Source organism: Pleurodeles waltl, chromosome 9 (assembly GCF_031143425.1).
Source record: "Pleurodeles waltl isolate 20211129_DDA chromosome 9, aPleWal1.hap1.20221129, whole genome shotgun sequence".
Taxonomy (NCBI): Eukaryota; Metazoa; Chordata; class Amphibia; order Caudata; family Salamandridae; genus Pleurodeles; species Pleurodeles waltl.
Genome location: NC_090448.1, coordinates 1,079,506,129 through 1,079,530,298, shown reverse-complemented (window position 1 = coordinate 1,079,530,298; position 24,170 = coordinate 1,079,506,129). Strand labels below are relative to the sequence as shown.

Here is a 24,170-nt window from a genome sequence, read left to right as displayed (position 1 = left end):
GGCCCCCACTTTTGGCGGCAAGGCCGGAGAAAATAATGAGAATAACAAGGAGGAGTCACTGGCCAGTCAGGACAGCCCCTAAGGTGTCCTGAGCTGAGGTGACTCTAACTTTTAGAAATCCTCCATCTTGCAGATGGAGGATTCCCCCAATAGGGTTAGGATTGTGACCCCCTCCCCTTGGGAGGAGGCACAAAGAGGGTGTACCCACCCTCAGGGCTAGTAGCCATTGGCTACTAACCCCCCAGACCTAAACACGCCCTTAAATTTAGTATTTAAGGGCTACCCTGAACCCTAGAAAATTAGATTCCTGCAACTACAAGAAGAAGGACTGCCTAGCTGAAAACCCCTGCAGAGGAAGACCAGAAGACGACAACTGCCTTGGCTCCAGAAACTCACCGGCCTGTCTCCTGCCTTCCAAAGATCCTGCTCCAGCGACGCCTTCCAAAGGGACCAGCGACCTCGACATCCTCTGAGGACTGCCCCTGCTTCGAAAAGACAAGAAACTCCCGAGGACAGCGGACCTGCTCCAAGAAAGGCTGCAACTTTGTTTCCAGCAGCCTTGAAAGAACCCTGCAAGCTCCCCGCAAGAAGCGTGAGACTTGCAACACTGCACCCGGCGACCCCGACTCGGCTGGTGGAGATCCAAACACCTCAGGAGGGACCCCAGGACTACTCTGATACTGTGAGTACCAAAACCTGTCCCCCCTGAGCCCCCACAGCGCCGCCTGCAGAGGGAATCCCGAGGCTTCCCCTGACCGCGACTCTTTGAATCCAAAGTCCCGACGCCTGGGAGAGACCCTGCACCCGCAGCCCCCAGGACCTGAAGGACCGGACTTTCACTGGAGAAGTGACCCCCAGGAGTCCCTCTCCCTTGCCCAAGTGGAGGTTTCCCCGAGGAACCCCCCCCCTTGCCTGCCTGCAGCGCTGAAGAGATCCCGAGATCTCTCATAGACTAACATTGCGAACCCGACGCTTGTTTCTACACTGCACCCGGCCGCCCCCGCGCCGCTGAGGGTGAAATTTCTGTGTGGGCTTGTGTCCCCCCCGGTGCCCTACAAAACCCCCCTGGTCTGCCCTCCGAAGACGCGGGTACTTACCTGCAAGCAGACCGGAACCGGAGCACCCCCTTCTCTCCATTCTAGCCTATGTGTTTTGGGCACCACTTTGAACTCTGCACCTGACCGGCCCTGAGCTGCTGGTGTGGTGACTTTGGGGTTGCTCTGAACCCCCAACGGTGGGCTACCTTGGACCAAGAACTGAACCCTGTAAGTGTCTTACTTACCTGGTAAAACTAACAAAAACTTACCTCCCCTAGGAACTGTGAAAATTGCACTAAGTGTCCACTTTTAAAACAGCTATTTGTCAATAACTTGTAAAGTATACATGCAATTTTGATGATTTAAAGTTCCTAAAGTACTTACCTGCAATACCTTTCGAATGAGACATTACATGTAGAATTTGAACCTGTGGTTCTTAAAATAAACTAAGAAAAGATATTTTTCTATACAAAAACCTATTGGCTGGATTTGTCTCTGAGTGTGTGTACCTCATTTATTGTCTATGTGTATGTACAACAAATGCTTAACACTACTCCTTGGATAAGCCTACTGCTCGACCACACTACCACAAAATAGAGCATTAGTATTATCTCTTTTTACCACTATTTTACCTCTAAGGGGAACCCTTGGACTCTGTGCATGCTATTCCTTACTTTGAAATAGCACATACAGAGCCAACTTCCTACATTGGTGGCAGCGGTGGGATACAAGACTTTGCATTTGCTGGACTACTCAGCCAATACCTGATCATACGACAAATTCCAAAATTGTCATTAGAAATTGATTTTTGCAATTTGAAACGTTTTCTAAATTCTTAAAAGACCTGCTAGGGCCTTGTGTTAGATCCTGTTTAGCATTTCTTTTAGAGTTTAAACGTTTGTAAAAGTTTGAATTAGATTCTAGAACCAGTTTTAGATTCCTAAAAAGTATTCCAACTTTTAGAAGCAAAATGTCTAGCACAGATGTGACTGTGGTGGAACTCGACACCACACCTTACCTCCATCTTAAGATGAGGGAGCTAAGGTCACTCTGTAAAATAAAGAAAATAACAATGGGCCCCAAACCTACCAAAATACAGCTCCAGGAGCTTTTGGCAGAGTTTGAAAAGGCCAACCCCTCTGAGGGTGGCAACTCAGAGGAAGAGGATAGTGACTTGGAGGACAATTCCCCCCTACCAGTCCTATCTAGGGAGAACAGGGTCCCTCAAACCCTGACTCCAAAAATAATAGTCAGAGATGCTGGTTCCCTCACAGGAGAGACCAACACCTCTGAAATCACTGAGGATAACCCCAGTGAAGAGGACATCCAGTTAGCCAGGATGGCCAAAAGATTGGCTTTGGAAAGACAGATCCTAGCCATAGAGAGGGAAAGACAAGAGATGGGCCTAGGACCCATCAATGGTGGCAGCAACATAAATAGGGTCAGAGATTCTCCTGACATGTTGAAAATCCCTAAAGGGATTGTAACTAAATATGAAGATGGTGATGACATCACCAAATGGTTCACAGCTTTTGAGAGGGCTTGTGTAACCAGAAAAGTGAACAGATCTCACTGGGGTGCTCTCCTTTGGGAAATGTTCACAGGAAAGTGTAGGGATAGACTCCTCACACTCTCTGGACAAGATGCAGAATCCTATGACCTCATGAAGGGTACCCTGATTGAGGGCTTTGGATTCTCCACTGAGGAGTATAGGATTAGATTCAGGGGGGCTCAAAAATCCTCGAGCCAGACCTGGGTTGACTTTGTAGACTACTCAGTGAAAACACTAGATGGTTGGATTCAAGGCAGTGGTGTAAGTAATTATGATGGGCTGTACAATTTATTTGTGAAGGAACACCTGTTAAGTAATTGTTTCAATGATAAACTGCATCAGCATCTGGTAGACCTAGGACCAATTTCTCCCCAAGAATTGGGAAAGAAGGCGGACCATTGGGTCAAGACAAGGGTGTCCAAGACTTCAACAGGGGGTGACCAAAAGAAAGGGGTCACAAAGACTCCCCAGGGGAAGGGTGATGAGACAACCAAAACTAAAAATAGTAAAGAGTCTTCTACAGGCCCCCAAAAACCTGCACAGGAGGGTGGGCCCAGAGCCTCTCCACAAAACAATGGGTACAAGGGTAAAAAACTTTGATCCCAAAAAGGCCTGGTGTCATAGCTGTAAACAGCATGGACACCAAACTGGAGACAAGGCCTGTCCCAAGAAAGGTTCCACTCCAAACTCCCATCCAGGTAACACTGGTATGGCTAGTCTCCAAGTGGGATCAACAGTGTGCCCAGAGCAAATCAGGGTCCACACTGAAGCTACTCTAGTTTCTGAGGGTGGGGTGGATATAGCCACACTAGCTGTCTGGCCGCCTAACATGCAAAAATACAGACAGCAACTCTTAATTAATGGGACTAGAATAGAGGGCCTGAGGGATACAGGTGCCAGTGTCACCATGGTGACAGAGAAACTGGTTTCCCCTGGCCAATACCTGACTGGAAAAACTTACACAGTCACCAACGCTGACAATCAGAGAAAAGTACATCCCATGGCAATGGTTACTTTAGAATGGGGAGGGGTCAATGGCCTGAAACAGGTGGTGGTCTCCTCAAATATCCCAGTGGACTGTCTGCTTGGAAATGACCTGGAGTCCTCAGCATGGGCTGAGGTAGAACTAAAAACCCATGCAGCAATGCTGGGTATCCCTGAACTGGTGTGTGTGAAAACAAGAGCACAGTGCAAGGCACAGGGTGAACAAGTAGAGCTGGAGTCTGGAAGAATGGCCCAGCCTACCAAGAGAACAGGAAAGTCAGTTGGGAAACCAACTGCAACACAGCAAAAGAAAGGGAACCTCTCTTCTCAGGAAGAAGTTCTGCCCTCTGAGGGAACTGAGCCTTTGGGGCTTGAACCTTATCAGGTTGAGCTCTTAGGCCCAGGGGGACCCTCAAGGGAGGAGCTGTGTAAGGGACAAGAAACCTGTCCCTCTCTTGAAGGCCTTAGGCAGCAAGCTGCTGAAGAGTCCAAAGGCAAGAAAAATGGAACACATAGGGTCTATTGGGAAGATGGACTCCTGTACACTGAGGCCAGAGACCCCAAACCTGGTGCCACTAGGAGAGTGGTAGTGCCTCAGCTGTTCAGAGAGTTCATCCGAACATTGGCCCATGACATTCCCCTTGCTGGACATTTGGGACAAACCAAGACGTGGGAGAGGCTAGTCAACCACTTCTACTGGCCCAATATGTCCAACATGGTTAAGGAGTTTTGCCTCTCCTGCCCCACCTGTCAAGCCAGTGGTAAGACAGGTGGGCATCCAAAGGCCCCCCTCATTCCACTTCCAGTGGTGGGGGTTCCCTTTGAAAGAGTGGGTGTGGACATAGTTGGTCCACTAGAACCTCCCACAGCCTCAGGAAATATGTATATCCTGGTAGTAGTGGATCATGCTACCAGGTATCCTGAAGCTATTCCCCTTAGGTCGACTACTGCCCCTGCAGTAGCCAAGGCCCTCATTGGTATCTTTACCAGAGTGGGTTTCCCTAAGGAGGTGGTGTCTGACAGAGGTACCAACTTCATGTCAGCATACCTAAAACACATGTGGAATGAGTGTGGAGTGACTTATAAATTCACTACACCTTACCATCCACAAACTAATGGCTTAGTTGAGAGATTCAACAAGACATTAAAGGGCATGATCATGGGGCTCCCAGAAAAACTCAAAAGGAGATGGGATGTCCTCTTGCCATGTCTGCTTTTCGCTTACAGAGAGGTGCCACAGAAGGGAGTAGGATTCTCACCCTTTGAACTTCTGTTTGGTCATCCTGTAAGGGGACCACTTGCTCTTGTTAAAGAAGGCTGGGAGAGACCTCTCCATGAGCCTAAACAAGACATAGTGGACTATGTACTTGGCCTTCGCTCTAGAATGGCAGAGTACATGGAAAAGGCAACCAAAAACCTTGAGGCCAGCCAACAGCTCCAGAAGTTTTGGTATGACCAAAAGGCTGCACTGGTTGAGTTCCAACCAGGGCAGAAAGTCTGGGTTCTGGAGCCTGTGGCTCCCAGGGCACTTCAGGACAAATGGAGTGGCCCTTACCCAGTACTAGAAAGGAAGAGTCAGGTCACCTACCTGGTGGACCTGGGCACAAGCAGGAGCCCCAAGAGGGTGATCCATGTGAACCGCCTTAAGCTCTTCCATGACAGGGCTGATGTGAATCTGTTGATGGTAACAGATGAGGATCAGGAGGCAGAGAGTGAACCTCTCCCTGATCTTCTGTCTTCAGACCCAAAAGATGGCACAGTAGATGGAGTGATCTACTCAGACACCCTCTCTGGCCAACAGCAAGCTGATTGTAGGAGAGTCCTACAACAGTTTCCTGAACTCTTCTCCTTAACCCCTGGTCAGACACACCTGTGTACCCATGATGTGGACACAGGAGACAGCATGCCTGTCAAGAACAAAATCTTTAGACAATCTGACCATGTTAAGGAAAGCATCAAGGTGGAAGTCCACAAGATGCTGGAATTGGGAGTAATTGAGCGCTCTGACAGCCCCTGGGCTAGCCCAGTGGTCTTAGTCCCCAAACCTCACACCAAAGATGGAAAGAAAGAGATGAGGTTTTGTGTGGACTACAGAGGGCTCAATTCTGTCACCAAGACAGATGCTCATCCAATTCCAAGAGCTGATGAGCTCATAGATAAATTAGGTGCTGCCAAATTCTTAAGTACCTTTGACTTGACAGCAGGGTACTGGCAAATAAAAATGGCACCTGGAGCAAAAGAGAAAACAGCATTCTCCACACCTGATGGGCATTATCAGTTTACTGTTATGCCCTTTGGTTTAAAGAATGCCCCTGCCACCTTCCAAAGGTTGGTGAATCAAGTCCTTGCTGGCTTGGAGTCCTTTAGCACAGCTTATCTTGATGATATTGCTGTCTTTAGCTCCACCTGGCAGGATCACCTGGTCCACCTGAAGAAGGTTTTGAAGGCTCTGCAATCTGCAGGCCTCTCTATCAAGGCATCCAAATGCCAGATAGGGCAGGGAACTGTGGTTTACTTGGGACACCTTGTAGGTGGAGGCCAAGTTCAGCCACTCCAACCCAAGATCCAGACTATTCTGGACTGGGTAGCTCCAAAAACCCAGACTCAAGTCAGGGCATTCCTTGGCTTGACTGGGTATTACAGGAGGTTTGTGAAGGGATATGGATCCATTGTGACAGCCCTCACTGAACTCACCTCCAAGAAAATGCCCAAGAAAGTGAACTGGACTGTGGAATGCCAACAGGCCTTTGACACCCTGAAACAAGCAATGTGCTCAGCACCAGTTCTAAAAGCTCCAGATTATTCTAAGCAGTTCATTGTGCAGACTGATGCCTCTGAACATGGGATAGGGGCAGTTTTGTCCCAAACAAATGATGATGGCCTTGACCAGCCTGTTGCTTTCATTAGCAGGAGGTTACTCCCCAGGGAGCAGCGTTGGAGTGCCATTGAGAGGGAGGCCTTTGCTGTGGTTTGGTCCCTGAAGAAGCTGAGACCATACCTCTTTGGGACTCACTTCCTAGTTCAAACTGACCACAGACCTCTCAAATGGCTGATGCAAATGAAAGGTGAAAATCCTAAACTGTTGAGGTGGTCCATCTCCCTACAGGGAATGGACTTTATAGTGGAACACAGACCTGGGACTGCCCATGCCAATGCAGATGGCCTTTCCAGGTTCTTCCACTTAGAAAATGAAGACTCTCTTGGGAAAGGTTAGTCTCATCCTCTTTCGTTTGGGGGGGGGTTGTGTAAGGAAATGCCTCCTTGGCATGGTTGCCCCCTGACTTTTTGCCTTTGCTGATGCTATGTTTACAATTGAAAGTGTGCTGAGGCCTGCTAACCAGGCCCCAGCACCAGTGTTCTTTCCCTAACCTGTACTTTTGTATCCACAATTGGCAGACCCTGGCATCCAGATAAGTCCCTTGTAACTGGTACTTCTAGTACCAAGGGCCCTGATGCCAAGGAAGGTCTCTAAGGGCTGCAGCATGTCTTATGCCACCCTGGAGACCTCTCACTCAGCACAGACACACTGCTTGCCAGCTTGTGTGTGCTAGTGAGGACAAAACGAGTAAGTCGACATGGCACTCCCCTCAGGGTGCCATGCCAGCCTCTCACTGCCTATGCAGTATAGGTAAGACACCCCTCTAGCAGGCCTTACAGCCCTAAGGCAGGGTGCACTATACCATAGGTGAGGGTACCAGTGCATGAGCATGGTACCCCTACAGTGTCTAAACAAAACCTTAGACATTGTAAGTGCAGGGTAGCCATAAGAGTATATGGTCTGAGAGTTTGTCAAACACGAACTCCACAGCACCATAATGGCTACACTGAAAACTGGGAAGTTTGGTATCAAACTTCTCAGCACAATAAATGCACACTGATGCCAGTGTACATTTTATTGCAAAATACACCCCAGAGGGCACCTTAGAGGCGCCCCCTGAAACTTAACCGACTATCTGTGTAGGCTGACTAGTTCCAGCAGCCTGCCACACTAGAGACATGTTGCTGGCCCCATGGGGAGAGTGCCTTTGTCACTCTGAGGCCAGTAACAAAGCCTGCACTGGGTGGAGATGCTAACACCTCCCCCAGGCAGGAGCTGTAACACCTGGCGGTGAGCCTCAAAGGCTCACCCCTTTGTCACAGCACCGCAAGACACTCCAGCTAGTGGAGTTGCCCGCCCCCTCCGGCCCGGCCCCCACTTTTGGCGGCAAGGCCGGAGAAAATAATGAGAATAACAAGGAGGAGTCACTGGCCAGTCAGGACAGCCCCTAAGGTGTCCTGAGCTGAGGTGACTCTAACTTTTAGAAATCCTCCATCTTGCAGATGGAGGATTCCCCCAATAGGGTTAGGATTGTGACCCCCTCCCCTTGGGAGGAGGCACAAAGAGGGTGTACCCACCCTCAGGGCTAGTAGCCATTGGCTACTAACCCCCCAGACCTAAACACGCCCTTAAATTTAGTATTTAAGGGCTACCCTGAACCCTAGAAAATTAGATTCCTGCAACTACAAGAAGAAGGACTGCCTAGCTGAAAACCCCTGCAGAGGAAGACCAGAAGACGACAACTGCCTTGGCTCCAGAAACTCACCGGCCTGTCTCCTGCCTTCCAAAGATCCTGCTCCAGCGACGCCTTCCAAAGGGACCAGCGACCTCGACATCCTCTGAGGACTGCCCCTGCTTCGAAAAGACAAGAAACTCCCGAGGACAGCGGACCTGCTCCAAGAAAGGCTGCAACTTTGTTTCCAGCAGCCTTGAAAGAACCCTGCAAGCTCCCCGCAAGAAGCGTGAGACTTGCAACACTGCACCCGGCGACCCCGACTCGGCTGGTGGAGATCCAAACACCTCAGGAGGGACCCCAGGACTACTCTGATACTGTGAGTACCAAAACCTGTCCCCCCTGAGCCCCCACAGCGCCGCCTGCAGAGGGAATCCCGAGGCTTCCCCTGACCGCGACTCTTTGAATCCAAAGTCCCGACGCCTGGGAGAGACCCTGCACCCGCAGCCCCCAGGACCTGAAGGACCGGACTTTCACTGGAGAAGTGACCCCCAGGAGTCCCTCTCCCTTGCCCAAGTGGAGGTTTCCCCGAGGAACCCCCCCCCCTTACCTGCCTGCAGCGCTGAAGAGATCCCGAGATCTCTCATAGACTAACATTGCGAACCCGACGCTTGTTTCTACACTGCACCCGGCCGCCCCCGCGCCGCTGAGGGTGAAATTTCTGTGTGGGCTTGTGTCCCCCCCGGTGCCCTACAAAACCCCCCTGGTCTGCCCTCCGAAGACGCGGGTACTTACCTGCAAGCAGACCGGAACCGGGGCACCCCCTTCTCTCCATTCTAGCCTATGTGTTTTGGGCACCACTTTGAACTCTGCACCTGACCGGCCCTGAGCTGCTGGTGTGGTGACTTTGGGGTTGCTCTGAACCCCCAACGGTGGGCTACCTTGGACCAAGAACTGAACCCTGTAAGTGTCTTACTTACCTGGTAAAACTAACAAAAACTTACCTCCCCCAGGAACTGTGAAAATTGCACTAAGTGTCCACTTTTAAAACAGCTATTTGTCAATAGCTTGTAAAGTATACATGCAATTTTGATGATTTAAAGTTCCTAAAGTACTTACCTGCAATACCTTTCGAATGAGACATTACATGTAGAATTTGAACCTGTGGTTCTTAAAATAAACTAAGAAAAGATATTTTTCTATACAAAAACCTATTGGCTGGATTTGTCTCTGAGTGTGTGTACCTCATTTATTGTCTATGTGTATGTACAACAAATGCTTAACACTACTCCTTGGATAAGCCTACTGCTCGACCACACTACCACAAAATAGAGCATTAGTATTATCTCTTTTTACCACTATTTTACCTCTAAGGGGAACCCTTGGACTCTGTGCATGCTATTCCTTACTTTGAAATAGCACATACAGAGCCAACTTCCTACATTTGGTCTCCTGAGACAGTCAGCAGGTTTGCAAAATGTGGTGGGCATTTCATAGAGATGGCCTTCATACTAGACAGCTGCTGTGAAATTTGATTTTCACTTCTGAGGTTCGGCAGTACCATTCTCTCATGATTTGTGGAGTTTGTTACACTCTACACGCAGCATAACCAATAAAGACATCATCTCCTCGTTTGGGCCTTGCGTTTCATCCTTATGCTGCTACAAATAAATATTTGTCTCCGTCACAACTTTCACCCATTATCTCTAAATCTCAGGCCGCACCATGTGGCTTCATGATTCTGCTCATTCCATTCACGTAAACCTTTACTTCATGAGTAAACTCCATCTCTTCCTTTAAAGACTGTCTAAGCCATTTTTTACCTCCCCAGCATCCCTTAATGTAAATGCATCTATTAGTTTATCATGCATGTTCAGTGAGACTTGTTTGTTTGGTCTGATTATTTTTCAAATTCTATGCAGCTAACCTACAAACATCTGCGTGCCTACTACTTAAATTTTCTATGACATTAATGTACTGTGTTTAATTTGCAGTTGTAAAGCACGTCTTGTTAAAGTGATAATTTTGTGTCCATTAAATAACAACAATCAATTGAGCCTGATTTAAGTATTAAGATGGTTTCCTGGAAACTATCTGTCAAATCCATGTCAACATTGTTAACAGAGTTGTTTATTTTAAATCTCTAATACTTATGAGGGGCTCGTTTCAGACCAAGCCATTGTCTGAGACTGGCCATTTAAATGTGGGAAAGTACTTCTGCACCTGAGATGACTGAACCTTGGCAGCCTGTCCAAAAAAAGGCCTTTTGCACAGTGGCTTGAAATTCATGTCAACAAACAGGCATGTTAATTGTATACCTTCTGCAGTACAAGAGAATATACTTTGAGACTTGATATAAGGCTTTGCCTCACAAATCCAATGAGATATACTTTGGTCATCTCTGTTTTAATTTCTCTTAGAAGTCTGTATTTGATTTTTGAACTCAAGCATTGCTTATGGACTATATCACTTGCAGTTCAAGTGTGCCTCCTAGTCATTTGTTTAACTGGTATGATGATATATTTATTTCAGTTTTTATTGAGCTGCATTAGCGGACATAGAATTCTCCAATGTCCCTTGATAATTATTTACCCTAGATCAAAGATCAAAATACTCATGTGAATTAAACTTTCGCTTTAGCACGACGGGCATGTTTGTGTGTGTACAGTACAATCCATAAAACGACTGGCAAACTAAATTAAATACTTCTTTAAACTTCTTTCATGGGTGGTCATTTGCCCCTTTTCCAGCAGGAATAACGAGTAGTCATCAGTTACTCAATGTTTCTAAATTTGGAGTTCTCTGTCAGATTGCTGAGTACCTCCAGGAAGTGTTTCATGTGTACCTTTCTTTGTGTTTTTCTTTGTTACAGGCTGTGCAACAGGTTATTACAAACCTACTGATTGCACAGATAGAGCTACGGTCCGAAGATTCTCCAGACATTCAACCATATTCTCATGAGAGACAGCTTGAGAAATTTGTTGTTCCTCTTGGGGACGAACTTGTTGCAATTCAAAAAGCCTACATCCAGGTAAGTGATTGCACAGGCTTTTTTTATTTTACAAGAAAGCAGGTGGCAAGAGGAGAGAAACTTAGTCATTGTGCATGATAGTGTTTAATTCACATAAAAGGAAACCTTTATCTACACCACTGAATCACTAGTTATGTTTGGTCCTGGCTTGCAATAATCTTCAGGTTTGAACCAGATAAGAGCAACATTTTCTGGTTCTACATGCAGGTTCAAATGTTGCTTCCCTTTTTCATGCTGTTGCTCATCACTTCAAAGTTGTTTTGTACATAGATATCCGTGCCTACCTGATTTGTTAAGTCATTGCCCATTTTTTTCTGACACCCCTGCACCAGCCTATTCTGCCTTCTTTCTTAAACTGGCCTTGTGTTTAAGTGATTGATTTATGTATCCATTCAAAAACTGGATGACGCATGCCCTGTTAAGTTCTGGTATGTATTTTATTCATTGTGGTTAACATGTATGATATCCAAATCTCGTAGAAAATGCAAGATTTTATGCAGCACATTTGTGTCTGTCATGGTATGCGTACACAGGCGCTTGCATAAGTAGTATGGTAAGCATTCCCAGGACAGTAAACTTAAAGTTTAAATCATTGTGTTTTTTGTTTTCAGAGGCATGTGGCTGCCTAAATAATAATTTCCCTACCATTAATGAAGATGACTAACCAATGAGTCTTAAAGACTCATTGGGTAGTCATATTCTTTCACCATTCACTCTATTTCGTTTCAGCAGAAAAGTATTAAAAAAATTTACAGAACTGAGAATTTAAAATTTTAACTGCGTCTTAAATGTCCCTGCTTGGTCTGTTCTGGTTAGAAGCTCTTGAAAACTACCATTGTGCTTTCTCACAGAAAAGATTACTGTAAACCGATTCTCTGGTTTGAGGTTGAAACCTAAAGGATGTGACACACTTGGCATCATTGCTGCAGCATCAGACATCTATCATTCATCACCTTTCATTCGGAAACAGTCCTTTAAACGAGGTGCTGCCCTTCGTAACAGAGTCCTCTGGACAGCCTAGAGTATTTGTCTTGATTTCGGGGGATTCCATTAGCCATTGTGTTTTTTCAGTTTGGCATTTAAACGTTTTAGAAGAGGCAGGCATGAGAGTTACTACACTCTGTGTAGGTCTTCAACCCGATGCAATCAATGATTTGTGTTTTAGGATGCTAAATTGTAAGACTAAAGTCTTTGAATTAATCCGAACCACGTGTATTCACCTGCATTAGTGCTGCTCAGGGTAGATTTTGGCGTATTACACTAGTTTTAAAATAGTATGGTTTCATGAATACAATCAAGAGGATAAAGAGTACATCTATAATACTAAGTACTAAATTGCTTATTAAGAAATTGGAGTAACACGGTATGTGTATATTTTCAAGGAGACAACATTCTTCACATGTACAGAGATTTTCTCCTCAATTGTCAAGTATTGGCAAAGTGGCCAACTTGAGCATTATGCACTTCGTCTACTTGGACAGTAAGTATGTGTGGTCACCGGGCAGTAGTATTTGTTCCACTAGGTACCACCTTCCCAAGCATCTGCCCATCCTCTCCCTGTTTGTGAACTTGTTACATACCAGATTGTGGACCTATGGTCAACACCTTCCAATTAAACAGAGCACAGCTGTACACACTCTGAACAAAACAAGTACGTTAAACTTCAAATACCTATTCTGATAATAAAGTTACACCGAAGATATTACAAATATTACAGTATGTAGCTGTGTTATGAATGGTCAAGATTGGTACCTTAGATTGGAAGTTGAGTACAGTGTTCTGCGACAGCATTGGCATTTTTATATAACTGGAATATGACCTGAGTGCCAGTTGGTTATTCTTCTAAAATCGTAGACTCCCCATCAAACCAGGGTGGTTGCTTTCTCTTTATTTAGAACTTAAATCTAAGAAAACAAGATTACGACAACTGTGTGTGCCGCACTTAACATTTGTTCAATTAGTGAACTGCTTTTCCCCCTTAAGTGCAAAGATAATTTCGATAGAAATTATGATCTTCTAATTGAACTCACCCTTTACAGTGACTGTGTGATTATTTTGTATATATGCAAATGAGTGTATATATGCGTGAATGTCTTTTTTTATAACCACTGAACCCACCCTCTTGGCTTGTCATGTACATTCAGAAGGCATTCTCCACTATCGTATGTGTTAAGTCAGTGGAATGTCCTTTTGTTTGCGCCATAAATGGAATCAACTGTCCAGTTTGTTCCTCGCTGCGACATTAGGGTCCCCTGTCGAAGATAGGAAAATGTTGTCAGTCTGTGTGTCCCCTTCCTGCGTTGCTCAGTGTTTGAATCGAGGAGCTTGCCTGCGCACAGCAAAAGAAATTGTGAGGCATCTGAGCACATAATAGCAGGACCTTGAGAGAGGCTATTCAGTACAAAACGGATGCGTTTTTCCCCATTAAGCTCCTCAGTGATATTTTAGTCCACTTGAACCGCGCTTTGCAATGATCAGATCCACATTATATTGGGCCTGCATTTAGCATTATCCTCTGCAACTAACCCCCTCAATTATGCAACAGTTGTGCCATTGCTGATTTCATAGTTTTGACAAAAACACAATACTGCTAGATTTGTTATGAATTGATGAATGAAGTAATCAAGTTGATCATGTCGCCAATTGTTTTGGTGATGGCTGAATAGCTTTATCAAGAACTATAACTTGAGGTATATATTATTGTGTGTTGATTTCATGAGAATCAGAGATACCCCTTTTTTCCTCAATCACAGCAAGATTGCTGTTTTGCTCCCTCAGTGGTCATACAAATGTGAAGATGAATCTGAAAGCAGGAGAATTGTCACAGACTGATCAGCTTCGATTTTGAAGATGATAAAACAAGCAAGTTATTTACCTTTGATAACTCGTACTGGTGGATACTCCATCTAACTGCAGATTCCTCTCCTTCAGTACAGTATATCCCCAGGCACCAGACTTGACCCAGAAGATTTTCCAGCATAGGCCGGTGCACTGGAAAGTAGTGTTGTGTGCCTCCACGTCAACCCTGCTCCACCCAGAACGGACTGCTGGAGCAGTATTTAAGTGCCATCCAAACAAGCTGTTTCTTTCTTGACATTCAGTGCCCTCGGGTGGCATGCTAAAAAAACCCATCTATTTGTGCCAGTGTGCAGATCTCTAATTTAGTACCTTTTTAAATGAAAAATAAACCGTTCCACTGAACAGGGGAGTGGAAAGGTAGTGAGAATTCTGCGATTAAAATATCTACACGAAAGCCTGTTGCTGAAGAAAAGTAACTTGTTTTTCTGACAAACTTTTAACCACAGGTTCCTCACCATTAGAAAAGATACAAAAGCAGTATTCTCCCCCCTGCGATGGGTCTGTGGAATGACTCGGACCAAAATGCCCTTCTTATCACCCTGGCTGTCAAAGCAGTAATGTTTTTTTGAACATGTGCTCTGATGTCCACAATGCAGCTTTGGCCCTGGTGAAATGGACCCTCAGTCCTCCTGGAGGCTGCTTCCGAGCCCTGACGTAACCTGCTTGTTACCAGCTGAGGTTATCATGACGAGGAAAGCGGTCTTCAGGGACAGGAGTCCTAGAGGACAGCTGTACAACGGCCCACAACTGGTGCACACAAGAAAGGTGAGAACCAAATTGAGGTTCCATTGCAGCATCATAAACGTTTGGTGAAAACATGTGGCGTAACTCTTTCAGAAATCTAAACACAAAAGGTGATTTGACCAAGGACGTTAGGTTCTGTAAATGCATTTACCATTGCCATTAGGGCTGATAGATAATCTTTAACCCTGTCTGCTGCAATCCATTGCTGGGCCAAAGATGAAACAAATAAGACATCTGACATTTTGGCCTGCAACTAGTCCTTATTAGGGGTGCCATGCCAAGCCACAAACTTGTCACAGTGTCCAGCATAAACAGACTTTGTAGAAGGATGCCAGCCGGCAAGTATGACATCACCTACCGGGAGGAAGATTAAACACAGTCATCTGAAGCCTCTCATTCTCTATACATGTGGGTGTAGATTGCACAGCCACTGGTACAAGACTCTTACCTGCTGCTGCGAAAGAAGATCCTTCCAAAAGGTAGCCTGATCGGTAGACTGATGGTCATGGCCAGAAGTTCTGAGTTCCACACTCTCTACTGACCCAATCCAGATTTAATTGGATGATTTGGGCTTGGTTGTTCTTGATCTTTTCAGAACTCTGGGCTGGAGAGTTAACAGCGGGAAGGCATACAGGTGCCTGTGCTCCATTATAGGTGGAATTCAACTGCGAGAAAGAGCCGGCTTGTTTAATGCTCCCCTCCGCCCTCAACTTCCCCCCCCCCTTTCTTTAGCAGCTTTACTGGTCTTCCTACTTGAACTTTAAATGGCTTTTCCTTTGGGATAAAATGCATGAGTACGTCTGATCTGCCTATCTGCTGCCAAAACTCCAGCCACCACAGCCTCTTCTGCGTCTTCTTGCTTGTTATGCCAGGTTTTTCAGGTGCCCAATCCCTCTGGCTACCTTGTGAGTGCATTTTCCCTCTAGCTGCTTCGAGTGGCATCGCACCAAGCATTTTGGATGCGCACATATGGTGTCTCTAAACAGATCCGACAGTAAGAAATTCTTCCCAATATTTCGGCTCCTTCAAATATGTCTTCTCTCAAGTGTCATCAGTCGTGGGCTTCGCTTTCTCAGATGCACACTTCTTTCTGAGGGTGTGGTGCTGCCTGAAGCATAGGGCGTTGGAAGTAGATGTGTGGGGGTACTTCATTATCCCCTTAATAACCATGCTGGGCTTCATAACGTGAATGAGTAATAAAGGTGTCTTTTAAATGTTATGTTTATCTTCTCACATTTGCTAATAGAGGTCAAATGCTATGTTACACCTGACAAATTGCTATGTATTCTTTTAATATGGAGATTGGCCTTTACATTTCTTTCTTTGGCTGCAAATTTAGAAGATTTTGTAAAGTGAACTATGCCAGCAATCATGCAGGTGTACAGTGAGTGTGAAAGGAAAGGTTGTCAGATTTCAATCTTTTTAACACAGAACAAGCTTTAAATACCAATAAATGAACCATACAAATATTTCAACATATATCCGCAGTTAGGAAAGCACAAGTAAAGCATTTTTTAGTAACTTTGAAGTGCCATAGAAACAAAGATTTCTATAGGATCAAAACAATTAAAGACACTACTTGGTTATGAGCAAGTGATAAATATTTGTGGAAACCTAGTTTCCACTCATGATCATTTTGCAGTGTATAGTCCTTTTGTAAAATTGCATGTGCGCAAGTTTACTGGCAATTATTAATGTAAAATGTGCTGTCTCTAAATAAGTATGCTGCAGCACCATGCTTTACTAATATATTTGTGACAATGTGCTCAAAATGCACCACTCTTAACATGCTTCTGCTGAATCGTAGTGGTTAATTTTCTGCACTTGTTCTTTGTGTGATGCTTACCTTTTTGACAATCCCTATTACTTTATTGATGTGACAGTGATGGCAGCATCCCCCACACTGAAATTGTTCCAGCTTCACTGGCCTGAAGCATGCCTGCACCAGGCCAGTCATCAGGCTCTCTCAAAGCTCCTTTGAAGCAGCCATCTTCAGATATGCTGCATCCTTATCACCCCCCTCTTGTATACATTTTAGAAGAGTTCCCCTAAATTGGTAAATTATTGTGATAGTTTTTTTTGTAGGGGGAGTGAAAATAGTATCATCTTGTGACAAGGTGAGCAATAAACCTCTGAGTTTGCTTTTGTCCTGAATCCTGTGGCCATCTTTGGAATAGAAAGACTATGATTTTGTGTTGGGTGTGTGTCAAATAGGACAAAGTCTGTCACCCTTTTATATAGGTTTGGTGCTCCATGGCAAAAGTTAGTGGCTGCTCCTGGGGCTGTCACCTCTCTAACCTATTGTCGTTGGGGACTGCACTTCCAATTCTCCTTTATAGCATCACACCGACTGTTGGACTTGGCATTCTTGACGTGGTCTCCCCTAACTTTTTGCCTCCATTTCCCAGGTGTGCTGGACTCTGTTTTTGCTATTTGTGTTACTCTCGGCATTTTACCACTTCTGACCAGTGCTTAAGTGCATGTGCTCCGTAGGTGAAACTGTATGTGTAATCAGCTTATCCACAATTGGCATATTTGATTTACTAGTAAGTCCATAATAAAGTGCATTAGAGGTGCATATGGTTTGTACATCAAATGTTACTAGTGGGCCTTCATCTAGGTAACCTCCTGGGCAGGGTGCAGTGTATGTTAAAGGTAGGACATGGATTGATGTGTTTTACATGTCCTGCTATTGAAATACTGCCAAATTTGGTTTTCACTGTTGCCAGGCCTATCTCTCTAATAGGTTAACATGGGGGCTGCCTTTAAATATCCTTAAAGTGTATTTTCTCTTTGAGAGCAGATTGAAACATGGAGTTTGGGGTCTCTGAACTCAACATTTAAAAATACATCTTTTAGTGAAGGTGAGTTTTGGATTGTTAGTTGGAAAATGTCACTTCTAGAAAGTAGGCATTTTCTTGCTTAAACCATTCTGTGACTGCCTGTATGTGAATTCCTTGTCTGGGTCAGACTGATAGTTGGGCTGTTTGTGCATCTCCACCAGACAGTGGCACAAAGGGTGCTGGGGTGTAACTTGCATATCCTGATGTGCCATCTGTGTTAGAGTGGAAGGAGGAGTGGTCACTTACACCTGAAAGGGCTGTGCCTGCCCTCACACAGTGCAATCTCCAACCCCCGGGTATGCATCTGGAGCCAGGCCTGGGAAAGGCAGGATCCTGTAAACAACAGAAACTTTTCTTTGAAGTTGGGCAACTTAAAATACCGAAAGAGGTACAAGTATTAGATCCAAAACCCCAGACTTCAGATGAGTTCAAGAGGAGCCTCTGCCAGGAGAAGAGCTGAAGGAGAAGTGCTGCCCCGGTCTGTGACTGCTTTGTTGGGCTATCCTGCAGTTGCTGCTTCTGCCTGTGAAAGGGGACAAAGACTGGATTTTGTTGTGCACACCTGCTTGAGCAGTATCTCCAAGGGCTTGGACTGAGCTTGCATCCTGTTTTTGAAGCCTCAGGGACAGCAAAGGCTTCACCAACCAGTCTCTGAGTCTGCATACTGTGGACTCTAGTTTACCAGAGGGTGCCATTCCAGTTCCTGGGCCCCTGGAAGAGAATTTCTGGTGAAATCCTATGAAACGATGTTGAACAACTCCGTGCAACTTCACTAAGGACGCCGCTGCGCAAAGCCCCCAATGCTGCTTACACCTGGATTTGTGGACCTTGCCAAGGTGCGACAACCCCACTGTAAATGTAGGCCCAACGTCGCTGCAGCCACTGACCTCCACATGAACTTGTAAATTGGGGTGTCATACCCCTAAGTTTGTGACACCTAATTCCGTCTTGGCACCTGTGATGTGGTTGCGACCCCCTGAGGTAGTCTCACAGCACTGTGACATCACCAGACTTTTCCGGAGGTGCCAAGGGACCGGCGCCGCCTCACCACCACCGCTTTGCAGCAAGGACCCTACGCCTCTTCGTGAAGCCTCTGCTCCTTCTCCCCGGAGCATCAGAACCGACGCACATCGATCCAGCGATGCCTCTCTCACCGACTGTGCACCGGCCTATTTTCCACACATTTTGCTAATGTACTGTATCTTGATGGTATGTGCGACTCCGTAAACGGCGCCAGTGGCGTCGCAATGTGGGAAACGACTCCGTCACTATGCCACTTTAACATCAGATTGCAGCATTGGTGCCTCTATGCACTATGTTTGTGTTTTTAATTGCTCAAGTCATATTTCTAATTGTGTATTGTGGATTGTTATCATATTTGGTCTTGTTTTATTTAGATAAATATTTACTATTTTTCTAAACCTGTGTGGTGTCCATTTTGTAGTGCTTCACTGTATTACTGTGTGTGTTGGTACAAATACTTTACACATTGCCTTAAGGTTAAGCCTTTCTGCTTGTGTCTAGCTCCCAAGGGGGTGATTGGGGGTTAACCTGATGTTTTTCTCCTTTACCTTGACTAGAGTGAGGGTCCTTGCTTGGACAGGGGGCAACCTGACTGCCAACCAAAGACCCCATTTCTAACACCGATTATTAAACTCAGCACTGTCTCATCGGGCCTGCTCAAGCATCATCATTGTGGGTCCAAAGAAAGTACCTGTAGCTTGTCAATTTGTGACATGTTCCGCTGTAAAAGAACTCCTTTACTTAAGGTAACAGAACATTTAGATTGTAACATTACATAAGTCAGTATGAGTAGCTGAAGAAATAGTGTTAATTGTTTAGTACTTTAATCTTGTGATAATGTTATGGAGTGTTAGCACTTCTCCATTTATATGTAGGATAAAATATGTTTGTTACAAGGATATTGTAAGTCATCAAGTATGTCTGTGGCTAAATAGAGGGCAATATCCTTTTGCCGTAAAGTAGTGGTTGTTTTATACCTTATGATTCAATATCAAAACCCATTAATAAATACTGTTACTTGTCTTCTAATATCCTATTGACCGATCTTCTGGCTAGAGATAATGTAGCCTTAGAGCTCGCCATAGCGGGCTGTATTGGCCATTAAAGGCCGCTCCTGCGTTAAAGGCCCGAGCCAAAGGCAAGGGCCTTTAACAAGGGAGCAGAACTTTATTTGCCGGTATAGCCCAGCTACGAAGGGCTATAGGGCAGAATGTTTTAATAAATAAAACAAAGTTCTTACGGAGCCAGAGGGGATTAAAATTCCCTCTGGCTCCGTGAGGCCTTTAACGGCTATTGCTGTGAACAAATAACATTGGAATGCTGACGCTCGGGGATTTACGGCCAGTAAAAGCCCAGAGCACTCTGTTGTATCCAGTGTAGCTCACAACATTCCAATGCTTTGAAAATAAACCATTCAGTAATTGGCATATATTTCCTTGTAGATACGTACATTAAAGAAGTTTAATACACAATTGCATAAAAAAATAACTTTTGTGTTTTATTATACTGATAGTATCCAGATACATGTGTACTTGTACATGGTCGAAATGTATCTAAAAGAGTTCAAAACTCAGGGTGGCCTCATTTTGCCAGCATTTGACTATTGAACCTTTTTAGAAAAGTGTAGTAAATTGAACTGTCTCTGTATTCCCTAAAAATGGCAACCAGGCGAAAAATTCTCCTTTGGGAAGAATTTGTCTTCTGTTATATTTTGCCACAGAAGAGAAGTAACGTAATTGAGAATTGCATCATGTGCTCTTCTAGCCTTGTCGTAAATTAGCTTAACTGTCTTAACTGAATGTTTGCAAGTAGTTTGAGATTAACTTATAAGGGGGGGGGGGAAGAGTTCTGAAACAACACAGATTTGGTTAACAGTGGACCTGCTCTGTGAATTGTACGTTTGCACTAGTATAAAATCAGTTTCCATTAAATTCCCCAAAAAAATTCCAAGTAGGCGGTTTCATATGTTTTATTAGAAAATACAAAGCAGTCTTGCCTATAAAACAATCGCATGTTTGCAAGTAACACATTTTACACAAAATGATAATGCAATATTGTAATAATTGTCCTTTTTTTAAAAAATAAGTCGTCATCAAAATAGACTCTACTCTAGTTTAATAGATAAATATTATTTAGTTTTATTCATTATTTCTAGTTTTGTATAGTGCATGTGCCCGAAGCAACTGAGCAAACCCTGTATGTTATCTTGGTCCTTTGTACATCAAAGTGCATTCACAAATGTTTGTAGCAAAATAGAGGCAATAATGATAGACACGCCTCTATCTTATCACAATGTGTTAATCTCAACCCACACAATATCTGTTCACAGTGTGCAGCTCTACTGATGCAGTCGTGCTTTAAATGTTATAATATTAATAAATATTAACGTTATCCACTGAACTATTTAAAGAATGACGTACCACAAAACTAAATACATTTACGACAGTAGTTTTATGAGCACACAATAATATAAATCTACACAATGATGCAAATAAACTTGTAACATTGTACTTTTTTAGCTAAAAACACCTATTATGTCATTACTGGATCAGCTCTCATGGGTACAGCTGTTAGTCAGTCAAATAATCTCAGGAAATTGCTGGACAATTCTGTAGAGTATTGAACAAAATGGCTTTGCCACAGTTAGCCATTGGATGTGGTGTTGTGGCACCCTGTGGTTTTCATTGACCATGTGGATCACGTTTTGCAAATAATTTGGCCCACGGTTCTCGTTCATAGAAATGTTGACAAATTGGTGAGCGCTAAAACTGTCATGTTACTGTAAATTGCCTTGGCTCAAAAGTCACGCTTTCAGATAAGTATTGAATACAGGTATCTGATTTATCTCAGATAATTTCATACTGATCAAGGACTAAGGATGAGTTTCCATGGCACTAATAAAAAGGTGTGATTTCAGAATTGTTCTGCTCAGCGTAAGAAAAAAAAAACAAATGCAGTACCTCGATTCCAAGGTTGGAGGATAGCCATATTGGACTTCCAATGAATAGTTGTAACCTTTAAAATAAGACATTTTATAATACTGAGAGGGGAATAAGCAATTGTTGAGCAGGAACAGTTGAGCACAATTTTTTTAAATGATTGTCATTTACACCAGATCCTGCAAAATTGAGAGTAAGAGCAGGGATAGGGGCGAGCACTGATTTTCTTTGACTGTATGTTTCTCTTTTAAATCATCACCACTAAAATGGTCATACCTTATTAGTGTTGCCTTACATTACGGATGTTAACTGTTTTTAATTAGCCATCCTGCAGTTAAGGGCCCAGGTTGATAACTGAACGAAAAAGGCAATTAACAGATGTTGCTGGTCAGTGAAATGTAGCTGTTGCAGCTAGTAGCACCCTTCCCACCATCTCCCCCTCCCTCCCTCCTCTCTCTCTCTCTCTCTCTCTCTCTCTCTCTCTCTCTCTCTCTCTCTCTCTCTCTCTCTCTTCCCTTCTCCTGCCAACCCCTTCTTCCCCCCCCCCCCCCCCTCTTTACATCACCCCCACCCGTTTCCTTCAAATATACCTATCTTCTGTGATGGATTATAAACCTCTGATCTCTCAGTAGTGGTGAATAAAAGACATGGTTCTTGGGTAAGTGCCAGTCAAGAATGAGAGTGGAATTCACCATGTGCACCTGAAACAGTGATATATATATATATATATATATATATATATATATATATATATATACATACTGTATATATCAGTAGATTCAGACAAGCATTGAATGTGAAGGAAACTAATAAACATTTCGAACAGAGCGGAATACTTCAAGTTGTGCAGGACTGTAGAATATGGTTTGATTGTCTTCTTCATTTAGCCTAATGACCCCTCTGTTACCCGTATTTGGAAAAAAAATATAGAGTATTAGTGTCATTCCTAAGTAACATAGGCGACTATTTTGGAAAATATGAAAGCTAAGTTGTTGGCTGGTTTTAAAGAATTCACAATAGTCCATTATGACCTCTGTAGGAACCAAATTTCATTCTGTCGATTTGCAGCTGCAGGGTTTGTGTATCCTGCAACAATAAAGGTATCTTGCAGGCATAATTCTGGCGACTCCAGCAGCTCTGCAAGTAAGCTGATTTCTCGGATGATGGAGTCTTCATTGGTTACCCCAGTGAATGTCCTGAAAAAAGTAAATGTACACTATTAAGCATTGGTTGCTTAATACATAGGTTGTTTAGGACATATGCACGAGCCGCTCAAACATTTATAACACCACCACATTAGGTGCAGACTTGAGTATTCTCAGTTGACTGCATAAGCCTATATAATCTCACTACATGTTAAAGTGACCACACATAGGAACCTTTGGGCCTGTCTGACTTGACAATTTCGGAGTACAAAATACAAAATGTCATCAAGGATCAGTAAAATGTTTATAGAGCTTATAACTGAGTCCAGCAATAACACGAATTTATTCTTAAAGTGTTGTCAGAGTTTTACAGTTGACAAGTTGAAAGATGAACAACTAAGGAAATATAGCAGCAAACTCATGTTTCTTCCTCTCAGCCTATATTAAGGCTGAAGACGCTTGCTAGGTTAAATGCCAGTGATGGCAGGTCAACAGGTGATTGTTTTTGAAATCTCTCTTTTCAATGAATATTTTGATAAAATCAGGTAAGGTAAGTACTAGCTTGAGGGTGAGCTTAAGATGAAAAGTAGGCAGTAAATTTCCTTACAGGAGTTGAAGCTATGAGCGAACATCACCATAAGTGCAGAGCAGAAGTCCAGAAGGTTACGCTGAGTAGATGTAGGGCTTGGACATTTCAAGAAAAATGGCTTTGATAAGCCTCCAGTATGTAGGAAACCACAGTGATTCAAGTGTGCTCCATTTTTGTAAGTAGTTGGTATTTACAGCCTACTTCTCATTTTAAATCCAGCCTCAACTATTACTTTCCTTACCTGATCTAACTTATTGAGCATCTTTAGCTTATATAAAATCTGTTCGTTTTTACTCGAAGCCTTCTGAAGTCACATTTTGTGTATTAATATGTGTTTTTATAACTACATTTTGCCTTTTTTGTTAATTTTCAAGTTGAGCAGTTCTGTTAAACATTTTTGTGGCTTATATGGAGGTGTGTGCTTCAGTTGATCAAAGAGAGGTTGCAGAAAGAGAACCAGCAGTACAGTATAATTCCATAAAGCAATGCCGATATATTTGAGTTGGTTGTAAATAGCATGCAGTTTCAGTAATGGAAGTTAAGATCCAGTTGTGCAGTCTGATACACTATTCAGCTCTCATTTGATCATTTTTAAGTTATTCATTGTGATGGACTACTAAGATTTGCAGTGCAAGTTCAGATTTTGTTAGAGGGATATTTCTAAAAATACACTGCATTTTGCATGACATCTGACAGCTAAATGAAGTGCTGCAGAAACTGGGCACAACATGTCTACAGCCAACGCCTGCATCTTATAGACTCTGCCTGTCTGCCAAAATCTGTTCCAGGACAATTCAGCTACACATCTCAGGAGAAAGAAGCTGGTTCTCTCATATGGTATGTTAAAGATCTGGATTGGGACATCCCTCTGGGGCACACCCTTTTTCCTTCTGTTACTAAGGCATGCATATGTATGTGTGTGTTTTTAGTATTC

The 24,170-nt window shown here is 43.9% G+C and overlaps 2 protein-coding genes across 3 annotated transcripts in view; one reads left to right on the top strand and one right to left on the bottom strand.

The window, feature by feature from the left end:
- The window catches only part of FANCM (FA complementation group M), a 666,273-nt gene that overhangs the window by 158,304 nt on the left and 483,799 nt on the right, over positions 1 to 24,170 (top strand). For both annotated transcript variants that reach the window (XM_069208717.1, XM_069208718.1), the window contains exon 5: positions 10,936 to 11,094. In XM_069208717.1, the coding sequence (XP_069064818.1) occupies positions 10,936 to 11,094 (159 nt within the window). The remainder of the gene's footprint in view (positions 1 to 10,935; positions 11,095 to 24,170) is intronic.
- The window catches only part of LOC138260329 (heme-binding protein 1-like), a 64,218-nt gene continuing 62,120 nt past the window's right edge, over positions 22,073 to 24,170 (bottom strand). The window contains exon 5 of the mRNA XM_069208719.1: positions 22,073 to 22,698. Coding sequence (XP_069064820.1) covers positions 22,527 to 22,698 — 172 coding nt within the window. The 3' untranslated portion in view covers positions 22,073 to 22,526. The remainder of the gene's footprint in view (positions 22,699 to 24,170) is intronic.